Genomic DNA, 19119 nt, shown 5'->3' on the forward strand with positions numbered 1-19119 from the left:
TTGAACAAGGCTTAAACCCTTAGAAGATTGGTTTCTCCATTGCGTCCATTATTAGCTTTATAATGTCTAACTTCTTCCGGAGTTTCTTTTGTCCAAAACACTCTTTTTCTTTTTAATCTTGATATATTTCAATTGCATATTGACATTGATCGATGCTCAAGGAAACAAACTAATGTAAGATCATGAAATACAAACTAATATTATTGTCGTACACTACCGCATGTATATCACTTTTAACATTATCACGTACACCTTCAAATTGAGATTAAAAAATAAATTCACATAAAAATAGCTAATTTAAACTTTTAAGATTCACATAAAAAAATTAAAAATTAATATGTTATTATGGTTAAAAAAAAGTTTATGAAATTTTTTTAACAAAACAAACTAAAAAGATTAAAATGAAAAGAAGAAAGAGAAAAAAAAAAAAAAGAGAAAATAAGAAAGAGAATATGTGTAGTAAACAACAAACAAGAGTAACTATGTCATTACACAAAATACTCTCTGATTTCTATTACAGGAAGAGAGAGAAAAATATATATTTTGCTAATTATTTATGAAATGTGTCTATGTTTCAAATTATTACTTTCAAAGGTATCTAGTTTGCCAGTTTTTTTATTAAAAGAAATATCAATAGGTATTATAAAGTCAAATGTGAAATATATCAAAATTTTCCTTGAATTATGAAAGAACCATTTATACTTTTAATGGTTTTTTCTTGGCTGAGTGATTCCACGAAATTATGATTTGTTGTTAATGCCATTTTAATTACATCTTGTTGACAAACAAGTTTATCCGTGAATTTGTCGAAAAGGCAAGCGTTTTTTTTTTTTTGGATAGATTGAAAGAAAACTAGTAGCGAGAAAGACATGCCTTGAGGAGTACATTTAACAAAAAAAGGGTTATTGAAAGTGATCGAGTGATCCACCTATCATATAGTTATAATTCTCAATTAAGATGTTGAATTTTACAAAAGGATTAACGAGAATTTTTTATTTCTAGAAAAAAATATTGGTGTGCAAAAATGGATATAATAAGCTAAACAATATGATTAACGCGAAGCAAGTATAATGGTAACATAAATGGTAATTTAAAAGAGTGTATTAATTATCAAACTATATACTCCCTCTGTTTCACAAAGAGTGTCATTTTAGAGTTTTGCACACAGATTAAGAAAACATTAAATTTTTTGTTTTTTCTAAACAAAAACATCATTAACTATATACCTAAACATAATCTGCCTAATAGTAAAACAATCTGTAGAATACTAATAGTCATAAAACATAAAAAATCATTAAATTTTGCATTGAAAACCTAAAACGACACTCTTTGTGAAACAAAAATAAAACCTTAAAACGACACTCTTTATGAAACGGAGGGAGTATAGTTTAATTTTTTTTACATTTTAGATGGCTTAACAACTTGTTTTGAGATAAAATTTCCCAAATTGGAGAAACATAGTTAATATTTAAGCCCGGCGTGACCATTTTCGTTTCTAACAATGTATGTTGTAATGACACGAAAATTTTGTATTAATAATGATATGTTGTGTTTTTATATGATCAGAGCAAAACAAATACTACTATAAATACATCTGCATCGCTCATACATTTAAGTAATATAACTCAATGTTGAAACAGTTCGGCCTTAAATAAGATCTAGTTCAGTGTTGGAACAATTCGGTGAAACTGAAATTCGTGCATATCCTACTAGACATATTAAATTGAAGAGAGACAATGAAAAATGGACAAAGAGGTAGACAGATAGAGTCGAATGAATTGGACATAGGACGAATTGGGGTAATAATAGATGCATAGTTTTGTGCTAAAGACAATGACTTAGCCAAAATTTTGGGTACCTTTGGACAAGTGTGGTTCCTACTCTTAGTGGTCCATTTGATCATTTCCAGAGAAAATTTACTTCTATGTACAAATGGTTTTCGTATGCATGTTGTTATATATATTCTCGAATAATGTCTTGGTATATGTCTCTTATATTTTCTACTCAATTAGTCATAATCTTAACACCTTCTCTATATACATATATCACAATGAGGAAAATCTTATTTTGGAGAATTTTGTGAATCCTGCATTGAGGTCTTGATAGTTGATACATACTTAGATAACTATGTACTTAAATAATGTTTTAAATCATAACATGCATGAGTCATATCGATCTTTAAGGCAACATGATTAACTCCAAATGAGTTTAGATGATATTAAGACAGACATTTGATTGGGTGAGAGGTGGAAATCGAGATAAGGTGTTCCTTTCCTTGATTAGTTCAATATCAAATTGTATGGGACCTTCTTAATTACATCGACGTTGATGTTGCTTAGAGGCTTTTTCTTGGTCGTGCTAATTCTTTTTCAAGAAATCTTATTCAACCTTTTTTTCCTAAACTTACCGACATGGAAATCCACATCTCATTTTCTAGTAATTGGAAGTAAGATAAGTTAGAAAAGCTTGAGACATTATATGAAAATAGAGTTAAATAACCAAGTACTAATAACTCAAATAATATACAGATAAAAAATTAATATATTACTTGAAAAATTAATTTCAAATCAAGTGAATTAGTTTTTTTTTTTGTTATAACTTATAACTAGTGGTATTCCGGCTTTTACTACCCAACTAAATTTTTGTCTAATAGACCATTCGACATAATTAAAAAAAAAAAAAAAAAAAGTTATGCTATTTGACAAACAAAAATAAAGTATGGTCGAATTTTTAATAATAACTCGTTAGTCGCTGTTGGGCTGGATTGGTCTAAATAGGGCCCATTAATATATGGGAAAAATGTCATTAAAATCCCCAATTTATTCAAAACGTTGATTTAAATCCTCAATTCATGACGAAACGAAATAAATATCAAACTTATGTTAACTTTCCAAATAAATATTAAACTTATGTTGACTTTCCAAACAAACACCAAACTTTCATTGACTTTCCAAATAAATATCAAACTTCCGTTGATCTGACCATATTAGGTACGACGTTAAGTGGGTTAATAAATCCTCAACTCATGACAAAACGAAATAAATATCAAACTTATGTTGACTTTCCAAATAAATATCAAACTTATGTTGACTTTCCAAATAAATATCAAACTTCCGTTGACCTGACCATATTAGGTACGACGTTAAGTGGGTTAATAGATCTCGTTAACGGATGTAATTTTCTGTTAACATATATGTTAATTGATAACGATATTGTTTCATATAACAACAAAACGACGTCGTTTTGTCGTAACGATTGAATTAAATCCCTAAAGACAATCTTAAATCCCCAAATCGAGCAAAATCCCTAACCCTAAATAGAGTATGATTTGAAACTCGGGATTTTATTGAACAGTTACGACAAAACAACGTCGTTTTATGTTTAGAAGGAATACTTGTTAGTGTTTTGATCAACAAACGAACTCTGTTTTAACAGAGTATGTAGAACAAAACCAAAATGAAAAATAGAGTATGAAGAAACTTGATCTTTATTGATAAGATAAAATGTATTACACACAATGATGTTATTGAGTTTGACTCGATCTACTTATACAACACGAAACAACGTATACGTACATGTGTTAATCGAAAAGACACAACTTTACGAACAGACACAATTATACGTACGTACATTCGTGACTCTTACGTAAATAACTAATTTATATGAATACGAATTTAGGTTATATGACTTAGATGAGATTTGATTATAGTTCAACAATACTGTCATTTTTAATTAGCGGGTCTGTTAACAGAGAATTAATCCCGTTAACATTGTCTGTTAACTCACTTAACGTCATGCCTAATATGGCCAAGTCAATGAAAGTTTGGTGTTTATTTGGAAAGTCAACATAAGTTTAATATTTATTTGGAAAGTCAACATAAGTTTGATATTTATTTCGTTTCGTCGTGAGTTGAGGATTTAAATCAACATTTTGAATAAATTGGGGATTTTAACGACATTTTTCCCATTAATATATTCACGTTCTAGTCACCACAATCCAAGGTTGAAATTCATTCGATTATGAACCGGTTCTGTAATTATTGGTGAAACCAATTTGCCTCGGTTTACTAAGAATCCCTAAATCGCTTCTTCTCTCTCAAACTCAATCGATCATCGTGTAACTCTCTGAATGCGTTCAAATTTGCTCTGTTTAAGGAAAGGTTCCACCTTTTTCCCTTAATCTTCAACAACTCGAATTTCAAAATTTTACATTTTCATAATGGCTACTTTCTCGTAAATTTCAGTTCTTCGTTTGTGGTACTGGAAGTGACAGTAATGGCGCTCTGTAACTTCAATCCAACTCTCGGAGGCTTCACGTTTCAAGGATTATCAGTGAGTTCCTTTGTGTACTCTCCATCAAATATTTCAGTTTTTAAGATAAGATTTGGTTTCATTAAATTTTGTTTCAGATTGTATTTATGTTTTCAGATATGAAATCTTAAAATTGCAGAAACCTCAAGAATTTGGATGCTTTTCGTTGCTTGAATTTCCAAGTTGTGGAAGTTACTCCAAGTTGAAGACGAAAAGGTTTGGTTTTTGCATCAGGTCAAAGGTAAACATATGTGTTTGTAGTTACTTTCTGTTTAATGGCTATAATCTATCTTTAGCTTGGTTCATATGATTCTTGTGAAATGAATCACAACATTTCATAATGGTGATATTGTTTTCAAGTTCTCAGAGAAGCAAGCCGGGAAATTGGATGTAGCCACTGTGAACAGGTTTGTTGTTTGTTACATGACAAGTGATATATGTAAATTTATCTTATGTTTGGTTGCATATCTTTCTTGAGTATTCTTTGACATTGTTTGTTCTTATTGATTCATCAGTAAGTTTTTTTTTGTGTTGAATGTTGATATTGTAGCAATGAAATAAAGAAAGTGGGGAAGAAAGAGCATCACTTATGGAAGAAGAATGACTCTGCTGGGTCTGGACAGAAAGCACTTAATTTAGTCCGAATGGTATAAGTGAGGAAAATCCTGTTACAAAAATATGTTTTTCGTAAATGAAACGATAATAAAAGTAGTCCATGTTGATATGTATAACTCTCAACTGGCAGCTCTCTGGACTCCCAAATGAAAAAGAGGCTGTTTATGGAGCTTTAAACAAATGGGTAGCTTGGGAGGTTGAATTTCCTATTATTGCTGCTGCTAAGGCTTTGCAAATCTTAAGGAAGAGAAGCCAGTGGCATCGTGTGATTCAAGTAAGTAACACAACTTCTTATGTCAAGTGTAACTTTTTGCTAAATATGGTACCTGAGTTGATTGGTTTAGTGACAAACTCAGTTGGCTAAGTGGATGTTAAGCAAAGGGCAAGGTGCTACAATGGGAACATATGATACCCTCTTATTGGCATTTGATATGGACCAAAGAGCTGACGAGGCAGAATCGTTATGGAACATGATTCTGCACACACATACACGATCCATCCCAAGACGCTTGTTCGCTAGGATGATAGCTTTGTATGCTCACTATGACCTTCACGATAAGGTTATCGAGGTAAAACAAGGTTCTTTCTTTCCTCGAGAATTGATCTTAGTGTTACTCTTTAGATAATCCTGAAGGTACTTACGTCTCCTTGCAAGTAGTATGACTTGGTTTTTACATAGACTTTCTTTCGGTTTTTTTTCTCTTTTAGGTGTTTGCAGACATGGAGGAGCTGAAGGTGAGGCCAGACGAAGATACTGCGAGGAGAGTGGCTCGAGCCTTCAGGGAACTCGGCCAAGAAGAAAATAGGAAACTGATCCTTAGGAGGTACCTCTCTGAATTCAAATACATCTACTTCAATGGTGAAAGGGTTAGAGTCAAAAGATATTCCTCTGAAGATAGGTGATTTCATTTTCATTAACACACACCTACACACATGTATATGTAGAAGTTACCCCCAAGTTTTTTCTTTTGATTGTAATCTTTAAACTGTAAATTCATCAAGAAGATGGTAAAAAGAATCTCCCATTAGTAAAACCGATGAATTGTCAGTGTTCAATGACACTCATGCTTTATAGCGTTCATAATTCCTTGCATGTGGTTGGTAGTGTAGTAGATATGATCATTTTCTCTGTTCTCTATATTTTGAAATGTTTCTTTATTTTGAAAAAGAATCCAGCATGGCTGCTTTAACTTATTTGCTCTGTCACAAAACCCCACAAGATCATGCTTCAAATTTATGAGTCACTGACTCCAAACCTCAAAGTCACATTATAACAACAATTTCATTTATAAGTTTTTTTTTTTTTTTTTATTGGTCCACTCTACTCTCATTACTTACCAAATCTATTCTCAATTCGTCTTATTTATGCTTTTGGTGGCTAATTAGTACAGAAAGGTTGAATCTTTGTGGACAAACACTTCACCATTTGTTCCCAGAGTGATTATTTTCTTACTTTATCACTGAAGAAGAAGAAGCATGAACAAAAAGACACTGAATTTATGAATCCCAACTACCACATTATGTCAATCATGATGATCATCATCATGACATAGTGTTTCCTCCTCTTGCCATTTAATGTTTTCTTCCATCTACCTCCATTAATACATACCTCAACATCATTCTTCATCGTCGATTTGAACCCAACCAGAATCAATCTGAGCTGTTCAATTGCTTCCCAGGACACAGGACACATGATAAAGATTATGCAAGTGGCCCTAACATTTCATCATTTGTTTACAATTTGCCATCAATCACAAACCCAACTGTCTCATCCCTTGGCACAGTAGCAAAAATAAGCTAAAGGGTTAACTTAGTCGTTGTCTCCATCTCAATCTTTGTTTCAAATCTCAAATCTCTAATCCTTAAAATGTCCAAACATATGGTTCCCTCTGAAGACAACTTTTTCTGGTAAACTATAATAACAGAATGATCAGATTAGACACACAAGTTGGTCCCAAATACTGTAAGAAACAGAGTATTATTAATTGTCTTTAGATCCATACTTACACAGTTACTTTTTACATATCTACATAAACATTATCACCGCGTAACATTTAATGCTTCTTCAACTGTTTAAAGCACAAAACTTTTTTTTTTGGTTCTTTTGTCATTCCCTCCATATTCTTCTGACCTTTATTATATACATCCATTTACATTCTTCACGTTATCAGACCAATCTCTCTCTTCTTCTTCTTCACGTTCTCTCTCTTTTCGGATAAGGGTAGAGATGGCTAGAGTTTGTGTAATGATGATGGCTATGGCTATGGCTATGGCTATGAACATTGCTATGGGTGACCCAATAGCACCATGTTACTTCATATTCGGTGACTCTTTGGTTGATAGTGGAAACAACAATCGGCTTACCTCTTTAGCAAGAGCTAATTACTTCCCTTACGGTATCGACTTCCAGTTCGGTCCAACCGGCCGGTTCTCCAACGGAAAAACCACCGTCGATGTCATCAGTAATCTTATAACAACACCTTTCCTTTGTTTACGTTTCTGTTCTTTGGTACAAAACGTGTAACTGAACAAACACAAGTACTAACTTTATCTGTTTTGATTTTTGTTTGCGGGAAATCTAAAAAGCCGAGCTTCTTGGTTTCGATGACTACATTACACCGTATTCCGAAGCAAGGGGAGAAGATATCCTGAGAGGAGTAAACTACGCTTCTGCAGCTGCCGGAATTCGAGAAGAAACTGGTCGCCAATTGGTAATTTAGTCTTTAAACAGAATACTAAATTTTGGTTTGATGCATATCATTTAGACTTAAGTTTTTCAACTAGGAAACATAAATCTCTTTCCATTCTTTGGTTCAGGGAGCTAGAATAACATTTGCAGGGCAAGTAGCTAATCATGTAAACACTGTGTCACAAGTTGTGAACATACTCGGAGACGAGAATGAAGCTGCTAATTACCTAAGTAAATGCATCTACTCAATCGGGTTAGGCAGTAACGACTATCTCAATAACTATTTTATGCCTGTTTATTACTCCACTGGGAGCCAGTACTCCCCGGATTCTTATGCCAACGACCTCATAAACCGCTACACCGAGCAACTCCGGGTCCGTTCATTTATTTGCTATATTCTCTGTTTCTTTGAACTCTGTTTCCTGTGTCGGCTGTTTATATATTCTCTGTTTTCTCTGTGTTTGATATGAACTTCTGTTTTTTTCTGTATGGATTAGATAATGTATAACAACGGAGCGAGGAAGTTTGCGCTAGTTGGTATCGGCGCAATAGGATGCAGTCCAAATGAGCTGGCTCAAAACAGTAGAGACGGGGTAACTTGTGACGAAAGGATCAATTCTGCAAACAGAATCTTCAACAGTAAGCTTGTGTCTCTGGTTGATCATTTCAATCAAAACACACCAGGCGCCAAGTTCACTTACATTAATGCTTATGGTATCTTCCAAGACATGGTAGCTAATCCTTCTCGCTATGGTAAGAGACACCTCTTAAACAAAACTCTATCAAATGTTGCCTGAAAACTTTGTTGATAGTTTCATCGACGTCTTGTAAATGGTTCAGGGTTTAGGGTTACAAACGCGGGATGTTGTGGAGTTGGGAGGAACAATGGACAGATAACTTGTCTCCCGGGTCAAGCTCCATGTCTGAACAGGGACGAGTTTGTGTTCTGGGACGCATTTCATCCAGGAGAAGCAGCGAATGTTGTCATCGGTAGTCGATCTTTTCAGAGAGAATCTGCTTCTGATGCTCATCCTTATGATATCCAGCAGCTTGCTCTGCTCTAGTTGATGAAATATCCTTCACACAACACAGAGAGAAAAGGAGAGGGAGAAAGATTTAATCTTTTTCTTATTGAAGTGTTTGATAATTGTTTCTTTTTGCTGCAGAAGAATTGTTTGTTTTGTGGAGTTGATGTATCATGGTACTATTTCTCTATAATGACATGAAATTGCTGCTTTATTATAGATGATTAAACTCATTTGGATCTCTGATTCTCTTATTACAATGTATCAATCTTTAAATTGTTCAAACACTTTTCTAGTAAGTGGATCTAAAAAGAAACAGAAGTTGAAATTTTTTTGGTTGGACCGGGCCTGGATGGGAATGGATGTTGGTTTCCTACAAATCTAGTAAACGGAGGTTTGGAACATGAGCTTGACTATGACCATTGGATTTGAGAGCAGGTATGGAGCCATCTCATAATGTTTGCTCTTGGTTAACGAATGAAGCTAGAAAGAGCTGTACGTCGTATGTCATTTAAAGAAGATATGGATCAATACTCTTGCATGTATGTTTTCACCAAGCAAGAAAGACCCGCGAGACGCGAGATATTGAGACCCCATGAGATGTCAGGGTTGGTGAATCTATTCCTGAAAGGCAGCTACAAAATTTACGAATGTTATCAACATTTGGTAACTAAACCACTTGGGGAGGTGGTGGAGGAGGATGAAGCTTCTAGATGATGAGAAACCTTAATGTCACTGATTATAAACGTAAGGCTAAAATATAATTGAGATTTTTCTATTAGAAAACTATCAGATTATGTATATTGGTTGAGTAGGTTTACTTAGTTGGTTTAACTTAACCGATTGTATAGCTGTATAGTTGTATACTATCAATACACTTGTACTGTAATCATTAATCAATAATGAGAAAATCATTTACAAATATCTGTAACAAACTTTTCTCTTCTTTTTCATCGTAATATGGTATCAGAGCCATCAAAGCTCAAAACTCCATTGATTTCGACTTGATTTCTTCGTTCCGAGCTCAGATTCTTCTTCTCCGTTGTCTAATCTCTAGATCCAATGGTGACTGTAGCTCGTGCTCAACGAAAATCCACTCGCTCGAAGTCTGGTACAAGTTCTGCTACTCGGAAGCCGTCGCGATCCACCGGCGTTGTTGATTCACCTCCGAATTCTCCTCCAGTTACTAGATCTAATGTTTCTAGAGCTTCGCGAGCTCAAACAACATCGGAATCTCCAGATCCGACTCAATCTCCTTTCTTCATGCATAGTGCCGATCATCCAGGTTTAAATATCATCTCTCATCGCTTAGATGAAACGAACTATGGTGATTGGAGTGTTGCTTGCTTATCTCTCTAGATGCTAAGAACAAAACTGGATTCATAGATGGAACTCTCACTCGTCTTTTAGAAACGGATTTGAATTTTCGTCTGTGGTCCAGATGTAATAGCATGGTCAAATCCTGGATGCTTAATTCTGTTTCTCCTCAGATTTATCGAAGTATTCTTCGTATGAATGATGCTTCGGATATATGGCGTGATCTTCACAGTCGTTTCAATCTGACTAATCTTCCACGCACATATAATCTTACTCAAGAGATTCAGGATTTGCGTCAAGGTACATTGTCTCTGTCTGAGTACTACACTCGTCTCAAGACATTATGGGATCAATTGGATAGTACAGAGGCATTGGATGAGCCGTGTACATGTGGTAAAGCTACTCGTCTGCAACAGAAGGCAGAGAGAGCTAAGATTGTCAAGTTCTTGGCTGGTTTGAATGAGTCTTATGCGATTGTTCGTAGACAGATCATAGCTAAGAAAGTTCTCCCTAGCTTGGCAGAGGTGTATAACATTTTGGATCAAGACAATAGTCAACAAGGATTTTCTAATGTTGTTGCTCCACCTACTGTTTTCCAAGTGTCTGAGACTGTTATTTCTAATAGCATGGATCTTACTATCTGTTATGTTCAAAGTGGTCCTAATAAGGGAAGACCAATTTGTTCATTCTGTAATAGGGTGGGACATATTGCTGAAAGGTGCTACAAGAAGCATGGTTTTCCTCCAGGTTTCACACCTAAAGGAAAGGTTGGTGATAATTTCAGAAACCAAAACCTCTGGCTGCTAATGTTGCTTTGACAACTACAGAGTCTACTGATACTCAATCTAGTCTGGAGAACATGGTGAGCAACATGAATAAAGATCAAATTCAGCAATTCATTGCAATGTTCAGTTCTCAACTACAGGCTTCTCCTAGTAACTCTGCAGTTGCTAGTTCTTCTCAGTCAGAAAATCTTGGTATTTCTTTTTCACCCTCTACATATTCTTTTATTGGAATATTGACTGTTGCTCATCATACTCTTGATTCAAAGACATGGGTGATAGACTCTGGAGCTACACACCATGTTTCTCATGATAGAAGTTTGTTTTCAACTTTGGATATTTCTGTAATGAGTTCAGTGAATTTACCAGCTGGTCCCACTGTGAAGATCAGTGGTGTTGGTACTTTGAGACTTAACAGTCACATTCTTCTCCAAAATGTGTTGTTTATTCCGGAGTTTAGATTAAACCTCATCAGTATCAGTTCTCTTACTGATGATGTTGGTTCTCGAGTGATTTTTGATAAACATACTTGTGAAATTCAGGATCATATCAAGGCCCGGATGCTTGGTCAAGGTAGAAGAGTTGCGAATCTCTATGTGTTGGATATTGAAGAACCTATCTCAGTGAATGCGGTTGTGGACATTGGTATGTGGCATAGAAGACTTGGTCATGCTTCTTTGCAAAGATTGGATGCCATTTCAGATTCACTGGGAACTACTAGACACAAGAATAAAGGATCAGATTATTGTCATGTTTGTCATTTAGCAAAACAGAGAAAGTTGTCTTTTCCCTCTCAGAATAAAGTTTGTAATGAGATATTTGATATGTTACACATTGACATTTGGGGTCCTTTCTCAGTTGAAACAGTGGATGGTTTTAAATACTTCTGACAATGGTAGATGATCATTCAAGAGCAACATGGATTTTTCTACTTAGGAATAAGTCTGAGGTGCTTACAGTTTTTCCTGGTTTTATTGAACAAGTGGAGAATCAATACAAAGTAAAGGTTAAGGCTGTAAGATCTGATAATGCACCAGAGTTGAGATTTGCAAGTTTATATCAACAGAAAGGTATTGCTTCATTCCATTCATGTCCAGAAACTCCAGAGCAGAATTCAGTAGTAGAAAGAAAGCATCAACACATTCTGAATATGTCTAGAGCTCTCATGTTTCAATCTCAGGTACCACTTTCTCTATGGGGTGACTGTGTTCTGACGGCTGTTTTCCTTATCAATAGGACGCCATCACAGTTGCTTTATAATAAGACTCCATATGAGATCCTCACTGGTACTGTTCCTCATTATGAGCAGCTTCATACTTTTGGATGTTTGTGTTACAGTTCTACTTCTCCGAAACAGAGACATAAGTTTCAACCAAGATCAAGAGCTTGTCTGTTTCTCGGGTATCCTGCTGGTTATAAAGGCTACAAGTTAATGGATTTAGAGAGCAATACAGTGTTTATCTCCAGGAATGTGATTTTTCATGAAGAAGTGTTTCCCTTGGCTAAGAATCCACATTCACAGAGTCCTTTGGAGTTGTTTACACCACTGGTTCCTGTGTCCTCAAGTGATAATCATCATTCTCTCTCTTCTCTTCCATCACAAATTACTGATCTAGCACCACAAATTTCTTCTCAGAGAGTAAGGAAACCACCTGCTCATCTGAATGATTATGACTGCAACTTATACAGTCTAATCTTAAATATCCTATTTCATCTACTCTTTCTTATTCTAAAATTTCTCCATCTCATATGTGTTATATCAATAATATCACAAAAATTCCTATTCCCACCACTTATGCTGAGGCACAGGACACCAAGGAATGGTGTGAGGCAGTCGATGCTGAGATTGGTGCTATGGAGTCTACTAACACTTGGGAGATTACAACATTACCACCAGGGAAGAAAGCAGTAGGTTGTAAATGGGTATTCACATTGAAATTTTTGGCTGATGGTAGTCTTGAAAGGTATAAAGCTAGACTGGTTACTAAAGGTTATACACAGAAAGAAGGTTTGGATTATACTGACACATTTTCTCCTGTTGCTAAGATGACCACAATTAAGTTGTTGTTGAAAGTTTCAGCTTCCAAAAAATGGTTTTTAAAGCAGTTGGATGTGTCTAATGCGTTTTTGAATGGAGAATTGGAAGAAGAGATATTCATGAAATTACCTGAAGGATATGCAGCAAGAAAAGGGATTCAACTACCATCTAATGATGTTTGTAGACTGAAAAGATCCATTTATGGTCTTAAACAGGCTTCCAGACAGTGGTTCAAGAAATTTTTTGCTTCCTTACTCAGTTTGGGTTTTCAGAAAACACATGGAGATCATACTTTGTTTCTCAAAGAGTATGAAGGTGAATTTGTTATTGTCTTGGTATATGTTGATGATATTGTGATTGCAAGCACAAGTGAGGCTGCTGCAACACAATTGACTAATGACTTGACACTGGGATTTAAATTGAGAGATCTTGGTGATTTGAAGTATTTTTTGGGGCTTGAGGTTGCTAGAACGACTGCAGGGATTTCTTTATGCCAGAGAAAGTATGCTTTAGAGTTGTTGCAGTATACTGGTATGCTTGGTTGTAAGCCGGTTTCAGTACCAATGATTCCTAATGTGAAAATGATGAAAGATGATGGTGATTTGCTAGAAGATAAAGAGAAATATCGCATAATTGTTGGCAAGTTGATGTATCTGACAATAACAAGGCCAGATATCACTTTTGTAGTAAATAAGCTGTGTCGATTCTCTTCTGCTCCACGAACTACTCATCTTGCTGGAGCTTACAGAGTTTTGCAATATATCAAAGGAACAGTAGGTCAAGGTTTGTTTTACTCTGCTTCCCCTGATCTTACATTAAAAGGGTTTGCAGACTCAGACTAGGCTTCCTGTTCTGATAGTCGCCGTTCTACTACTGGTTTTTCAATGTTTGTGGGGGATTCTTTGATATCTTGGCGGTCAAAGAAACAACATACAGTATCCAGGTCCTCTGGAGAAGCTGAGTACAGAGCTTTAGCTTTGGCAACGTGTGAGATAGTTTGGTTACACACTCTTCTTACATCTTTGAAGACTTCTCCAACGGTGCCTATTCTATTTTCAGACAATACTGCAGCCATATACATTGCCACAAATCCAGTCTTTCATGAAAGGACTAAACATATTGAGATAGATTGTCATACAGTGAGAGAAAGATTGGATAATGGCCAGCTTAAGCTACTTCATGTGAGAACTGATGATCAAGTAGCTGATATTTTGACTAAACCGTTGTTTCCCCATCAATTCGAGCATCTGAAATCCAAGATGAACATTCTTAACATCTTTGAATGCTCATCTTGAGGGGGCATATCAGATTATGTATATTGGTTGAGTAGGTTTACTTAGTTGGTTTAACTTAACCGATTGTATAGCTGTATAGTTGTATACTATAAATACACTTGTACTGTAATCATTAATCAATAATGAAAAAATCATTTACAAATATCTGCAAACTTTTCTCTTCTTCTTCATCGTAATAAAAACCATTAATAGAGCAGGAATTGATAATTAAATACAGCAACTGAACTAATAATAAACTTATACACATAGATGTTTTTAAGCAAATTAAGGACATTAATGACATGTCTTTAAGATATTAATTTCACATCAACATAAGCAATTTAAATAAGTATAGAAATCACTGATACAACATTCATGGGATAAATATATAACATGCATTAGCTTTATATTGCTTGCTCAACCCAATTCTGGTTTTTTATTCACTCCCCCATTTCCTTCCGCCAATATTACCTACAAAATAACATAAAATACCAAATTCAAAAAAATTTATAAAATGGACCAATATATAAGACTAGAATGATTGATCGGAGCAAGATTTTGGTTCCTTACACTAACTGAAGAGCAGTTTGGTCTTGGCGACCCGCGGATGAGTAATGGTGGTTGTTAGGTTGCAATGCCGCGACTTGGAAATAATTCCGTGAATCAAACGGTTGAGATTGCGTTTGAGGCGGTGGCATAATCTGCTCGTAGTTAGATCCTCCTGGCATCAGACTTATACTCGGATTGTTCCTCTCATTTTCAGCTATCTAAATGCATTACACAAATATGTCACATTTATCATTTACTTTCGTCATTTAAATGTATAATTTACCTTTTTATGTTATATTTATTGAAACAAACCGATGGAGAAAATTATCGAAATAGATTTATAATGTATACTTTACCTTTGCACGAAGAAGCTGGTTATCGTTATGCAAATCAACTTCCTGCTTAAAGGTTTCAATACAAATGAGCAAAATTATTATGAAAACATTAAGAATAGAAATTAAGTTAGATTTATTTCTTACTCTTTTCTGCATGTAGTCGATTTCAGAAAATATGAGCTCATTCTGCAAAATTAACAAATGAAAAAATAATTTATAAATTTAGCAATAATGCATATATATATATAGTTTCATAGGACATAATTTGATATTGAGCCATTTATAAAATTAGTATAATTACCTTCTTGGATCGGATTCGGGTAATACTTCTCTCTAATCTGCCTTCCAAATTCCTGAGCTCTTTGGGAGACATTGACCCTATCGTCTCACCCATCAATTGCCTAATTAATTTATCAAAATATATTAATATATCAAATACAGTTCATAAAAACTAATTAATAATATATTGCAAGTCAGTTCAAAATATAAACCTGTTGGAATTTTGTATGCTGATAATTTGTTGACGCAATTTGGCCGATTCTTGTTGATAATACTTCAAAAAAAGAGTAAAAGTATGAACAATGTTGTCATATTATTTTCATATATTCAATCGTGTAATATTAAGTTACCTGTGCATTAATTTCTGCCACCGATCCGGTGTTAGAATTATCTGAGATTGCCTTCTTGTACCTCTCAATTGTCCCTTTTACACTGCAATGATTTTTTTAAATTAAGAGGTTAATTAGACGTATTAATTACCAATAAAACATAATTTTACACTTAAATCTACGTTTTGAAAAAAAAAAAAATTATAATGATAAGGGTCAAATCGACCACTTGAACAGTTAAGTGATTCTAATACGAAACCTTAAAAGCAAACATCGGTTCTTTTGAGTCAGAACAAATGCAACTTAATGTGACACATGATGTGAAGAAAAAAACAAAAGTAAATATATAAGCAAACAATTAAACTGTTAATAAAATATTTCCTTAAAGTTGTAACAAATAAAGAATCATTTTATGAAACAATAAGAACCCTAAATAATTAAAATTCCTCTGAAACCTTAAATCTATCGAGCTGGTGATTGGCTGCAACTGCCATGCTGGCAAAATTAGAGTGACATGATTGGTCTGAACATGTCTAGGGTTTCGGACATGTGACATGTGTCAACAACCCATTAACACATTGGGTAAATCCACTAGACATTTGATGGTATTAATATTGTAACCATTGGATTAATTTAAACGTGATGGATGGAACTAAATGACTTGTCCGAGTAACATCACAACGTTCCATACTTTCCTTATTTGGAATATAATTAAAATTACTATTCTAAACCATTTATTCTTTTTTTCTGAGTTTATACGCATACATACATGTATACATATACGTACTACGAGTCTAGGATGACATATTATAGACTTTGCTGTCTGAACTCTCAACCATGGATGGAGAGATCATGACCGTCGATTTTTTGGATCGTAGAAGGCAGACCAAACTCTTAATCTATTGGATCCGTACCAAAAATCTCACTTTCCTCTCTGTGCCCATAATGAGAGAGAACATGTGAAAAATCCCTAACATTATTCTCTCTCTAGAAAAAAAAAAAAAAAGATACTTCAAAAGAAAGAGAAATTGCATAAATCTATCTACACCAAAGATGTTGAAGCAATTCCAATGCTCTACTTCTATACCAAATCTATTTATTCAGTGATCATTAATCTTATTAGTATCCTTATAATTTTTGTCTCTATATGTACACACATAATATGAACATTGGGTATTGACCAAGTGAGAAATCTAATATTAAATGGTCAAAAGTAGTAATATGATGACAGTTTTTGAATTTATAAATAGGTTCCATATTAATTCATTATGACATAAAACCTTCTTGTCAGAAGTCAAGAACTGAAACTAACAAAACTTTATAATAAATAGTAAAAATACAAGTGAAAAATAAAGACATAATATCTGAGTGATGACGTGATCAAAGATTCTTTAACAAAGACAACAAATCTTACAGACACCAAAACCTAATCTTGCGCTCACTTCCAACCTCTAAATTCAAAAATCTTATAAAAGAAAAACAAAAAAATAATAAGAAACGAAACTCTGATTTTCTTTTTAAGTACCCACTGGATAAAAAAAATATTAGGTAAATAAAGACTAATATTGATTGGCTGATTTTTTTTTTTTTTTGATTGGCTGATTTGAATTAGTCGTTGTTAGCTTTTCTTGTTTTGGACATAGGAATTATATATTTCAGGACATGAGTTGACAACTGTAAACGATTAAGAAAACAGATCTTTTAATTTCAACACCATATAATTTTGACATGTTTTATGTTTTGGTGGAGAAGAAAGTAATCACGTGGGACTCTCTAATAATAAATATTTGGAAATTGCGTGTGGAATTAGAGGTTACTAGTTTGAGTAATGTAATTCGAAATGAGTTTAATTATTTTTAATTTTAAAAAGAGTAATTTTAAGGAATAACAAAAAAGAGACCCCATAAGCTAATTTGTCTTAATTAGCTCCTAGTTTAATTGACTATTTCAAATCTTGAATTTCAAATCTTTTATAGTTGAAGTTGAAAATCTACATTCAGTGTTTTCTTTTGGCTATAACCACTTCTAAACTAATCTTAGCTCATATATATACTTTTCGAAAACTACAAAAATAACCCTAACATTTAACATTCGCAAGAGAAAAAAAAAAACTTATAACCATATTGTCCTACATGTACGTAGTTCCATTATTTTCTATCACTCATAAGTTAAATTATCATGAAAATTCAGAAATCTAGCTAGTTTTACCTTATTCACTATCACTTACCATCACATGTGTTGTATCAAATATATGATATGATAATTCATGAGAGAGAAAGTGAGCTAGAGATAAGAAAGGAAAGTAAGAGAAAGAAGAGAAGAAAAAGAGAGACACAGACATTAACAACAATGGAGGATGGATGATCACAAAACAGAAGATATGACCTCATAGTCCTTCCTTTACTCTCTCTACCAATTTGTTTCCCAAAACTTACTTTTATAGTCATAAAAATCAAGATTTTACCTATTACAACACCAGATCTATAAATATATCTAAATCTTCAAGTACTTGTTAGTAAGGAAAATAGAAAGTTATAAGATTTTTTTATTATTATATATATAACAGAAATGAGTGAAGAAAGAAAACCCAACAAAGTGAATCTTAGTTCTACAAAACTGAATCTAAAACTCCACATTAGAAAAAACACCTGATTGTTTCTTATTTCAATTTTTTCATTTATTATCTAACTCTCACTCAGATCTCCTTTTAACTTTGTACCATTTTCCTCACTTCATATATAACAAATTCTCTATTAAAAAAACATTTCAGTCTAAGAGATAAGATACTCATGTAAGAAACTAGCTAGATCTAGAAAATTAGTACAAATTTATATATAAGAACCTCCAAAGTAATTAATTACAATAAACATATATTACAAACAAATATTCCCACAAATGTTAGTGTGTTTGTGTGTTTATATATATATGTGTGGAATATTAAGAAAAAAAGTGAAAAATAATCCTACCCACAAGAGGATTCAAGAAGAACAGAATCAAATCTAGCTTAGAAGATCGAAAACCCTAGTAAAGATTTATGCTTTAACATAAACAGAAAACCCTAAATTGGACTATAAAATAATTAAATGATTAATAAAGTAAGAACAGAGCACAAAGAAGAAGAAGAAACCTGTTGTTAGAGTACTCATAGAGACGACCACGGCTAGAGAAGACGATGAGTGCGACTTCAGCATCACAAAGAACAGAGAGCTCGTAAGCTTTCTTGAGCAAACCATTTCTACGTTTGCAAAAAGTAACTTGACGATTCGTTGTGTTCTCGATCCGTTTGATTTCGATCTTTCCTCTCCCAGATTTCCTCAAGGGAGAGGAATCTCCTCCTAGCTCCGATTGGTACGCCGTGATTGCTGCTCCAAAGCCAAAAACGTTTAGGGCAAAATTCATTAATCCAGAATTACAAGAATCCAAACAAAAAAAAAAACATTAATCAAGATTTTCTTGAAAAGACTCAAGATTCTTCATGTTTTCTATTCTTTTGAATTATGGTTTAGATTAAAGTAAACTATAAAGATCTAATTCTAATCTCTTGCCGACACAACTTTTTTGATCTTACATTCATTT

The 19119-nt window shown here is 33.9% G+C and overlaps 3 protein-coding genes across 7 annotated transcripts; 2 read left to right on the forward strand and 1 right to left on the reverse strand.

Moving 5' to 3' along the window:
• The first annotated feature begins 4023 nt into the window (after positions 1 to 4023).
• Positions 4024 to 6013, forward strand: LOC9306080 (pentatricopeptide repeat-containing protein At4g18975, chloroplastic). Of its 3 annotated transcripts, none has more exons than XM_021018877.1 (8): positions 4024 to 4160; positions 4274 to 4332; positions 4451 to 4552; positions 4672 to 4718; positions 4862 to 4958; positions 5057 to 5200; positions 5283 to 5495; positions 5635 to 6013. In XM_021018877.1, the coding sequence occupies exons 1-8, from the start codon at positions 4130 to 4132 to the stop codon at positions 5827 to 5829; spliced, it is 888 nt and encodes a 295-aa protein (XP_020874536.1). In that variant the 5' UTR covers positions 4024 to 4129; the 3' UTR covers positions 5830 to 6013. The 3 variants fall into 3 exon arrangements, with proteins under 3 accessions (XP_020874536.1, XP_020874537.1, XP_002867967.1); XM_021018878.1 differs by having other exon boundaries at positions 4024 to 4154; positions 4245 to 4332; XM_002867921.2 differs by having other exon boundaries at positions 4025 to 4160; positions 4245 to 4332.
• A 321-nt stretch (positions 6014 to 6334) lies between these two features.
• LOC9304040 (GDSL esterase/lipase At4g18970) lies at positions 6335 to 8881 on the forward strand. Its single transcript, XM_002867922.2, has 5 exons — positions 6335 to 7388; positions 7513 to 7637; positions 7744 to 7989; positions 8113 to 8368; positions 8456 to 8881. The coding sequence occupies exons 1-5, from the start codon at positions 7154 to 7156 to the stop codon at positions 8677 to 8679; spliced, it is 1086 nt and encodes a 361-aa protein (XP_002867968.1). The 5' UTR covers positions 6335 to 7153; the 3' UTR covers positions 8680 to 8881.
• Positions 8882 to 14272: 5391 nt separating this feature from the next.
• LOC9304041 (floral homeotic protein AGAMOUS) lies at positions 14273 to 19076 on the reverse strand. 3 transcript variants are annotated; one of them, XM_021018879.1, is made up of 8 exons: positions 18671 to 19076; positions 15565 to 15646; positions 15427 to 15488; positions 15237 to 15336; positions 15080 to 15121; positions 14957 to 15001; positions 14622 to 14818; positions 14273 to 14522 (listed from the first exon to the last, which is right to left on the reverse strand). In XM_021018879.1, exons 1-8 carry the CDS (start codon positions 18940 to 18942, stop codon positions 14519 to 14521), a joined length of 804 nt encoding a protein of 267 aa, XP_020874538.1. In that variant the 5' UTR covers positions 18943 to 19076; the 3' UTR covers positions 14273 to 14518. The 3 variants fall into 3 exon arrangements, with proteins under 3 accessions (XP_020874538.1, XP_020874539.1, XP_020874540.1); XM_021018880.1 differs by having other exon boundaries at positions 14957 to 14998; positions 18671 to 19074; XM_021018881.1 differs by lacking the exon at positions 14273 to 14522 and having other exon boundaries at positions 14618 to 14818; positions 14957 to 14998; positions 18671 to 19075.
• Positions 19077 to 19119: the final 43 nt, after the last annotated feature.

The sequence above is a fragment of the Arabidopsis lyrata genome (assembly GCF_000004255.2).
Source record: "Arabidopsis lyrata subsp. lyrata unplaced genomic scaffold ARALYscaffold_7, whole genome shotgun sequence".
NCBI classification, from domain to species: Eukaryota; Viridiplantae; Streptophyta; class Magnoliopsida; order Brassicales; family Brassicaceae; genus Arabidopsis; species Arabidopsis lyrata.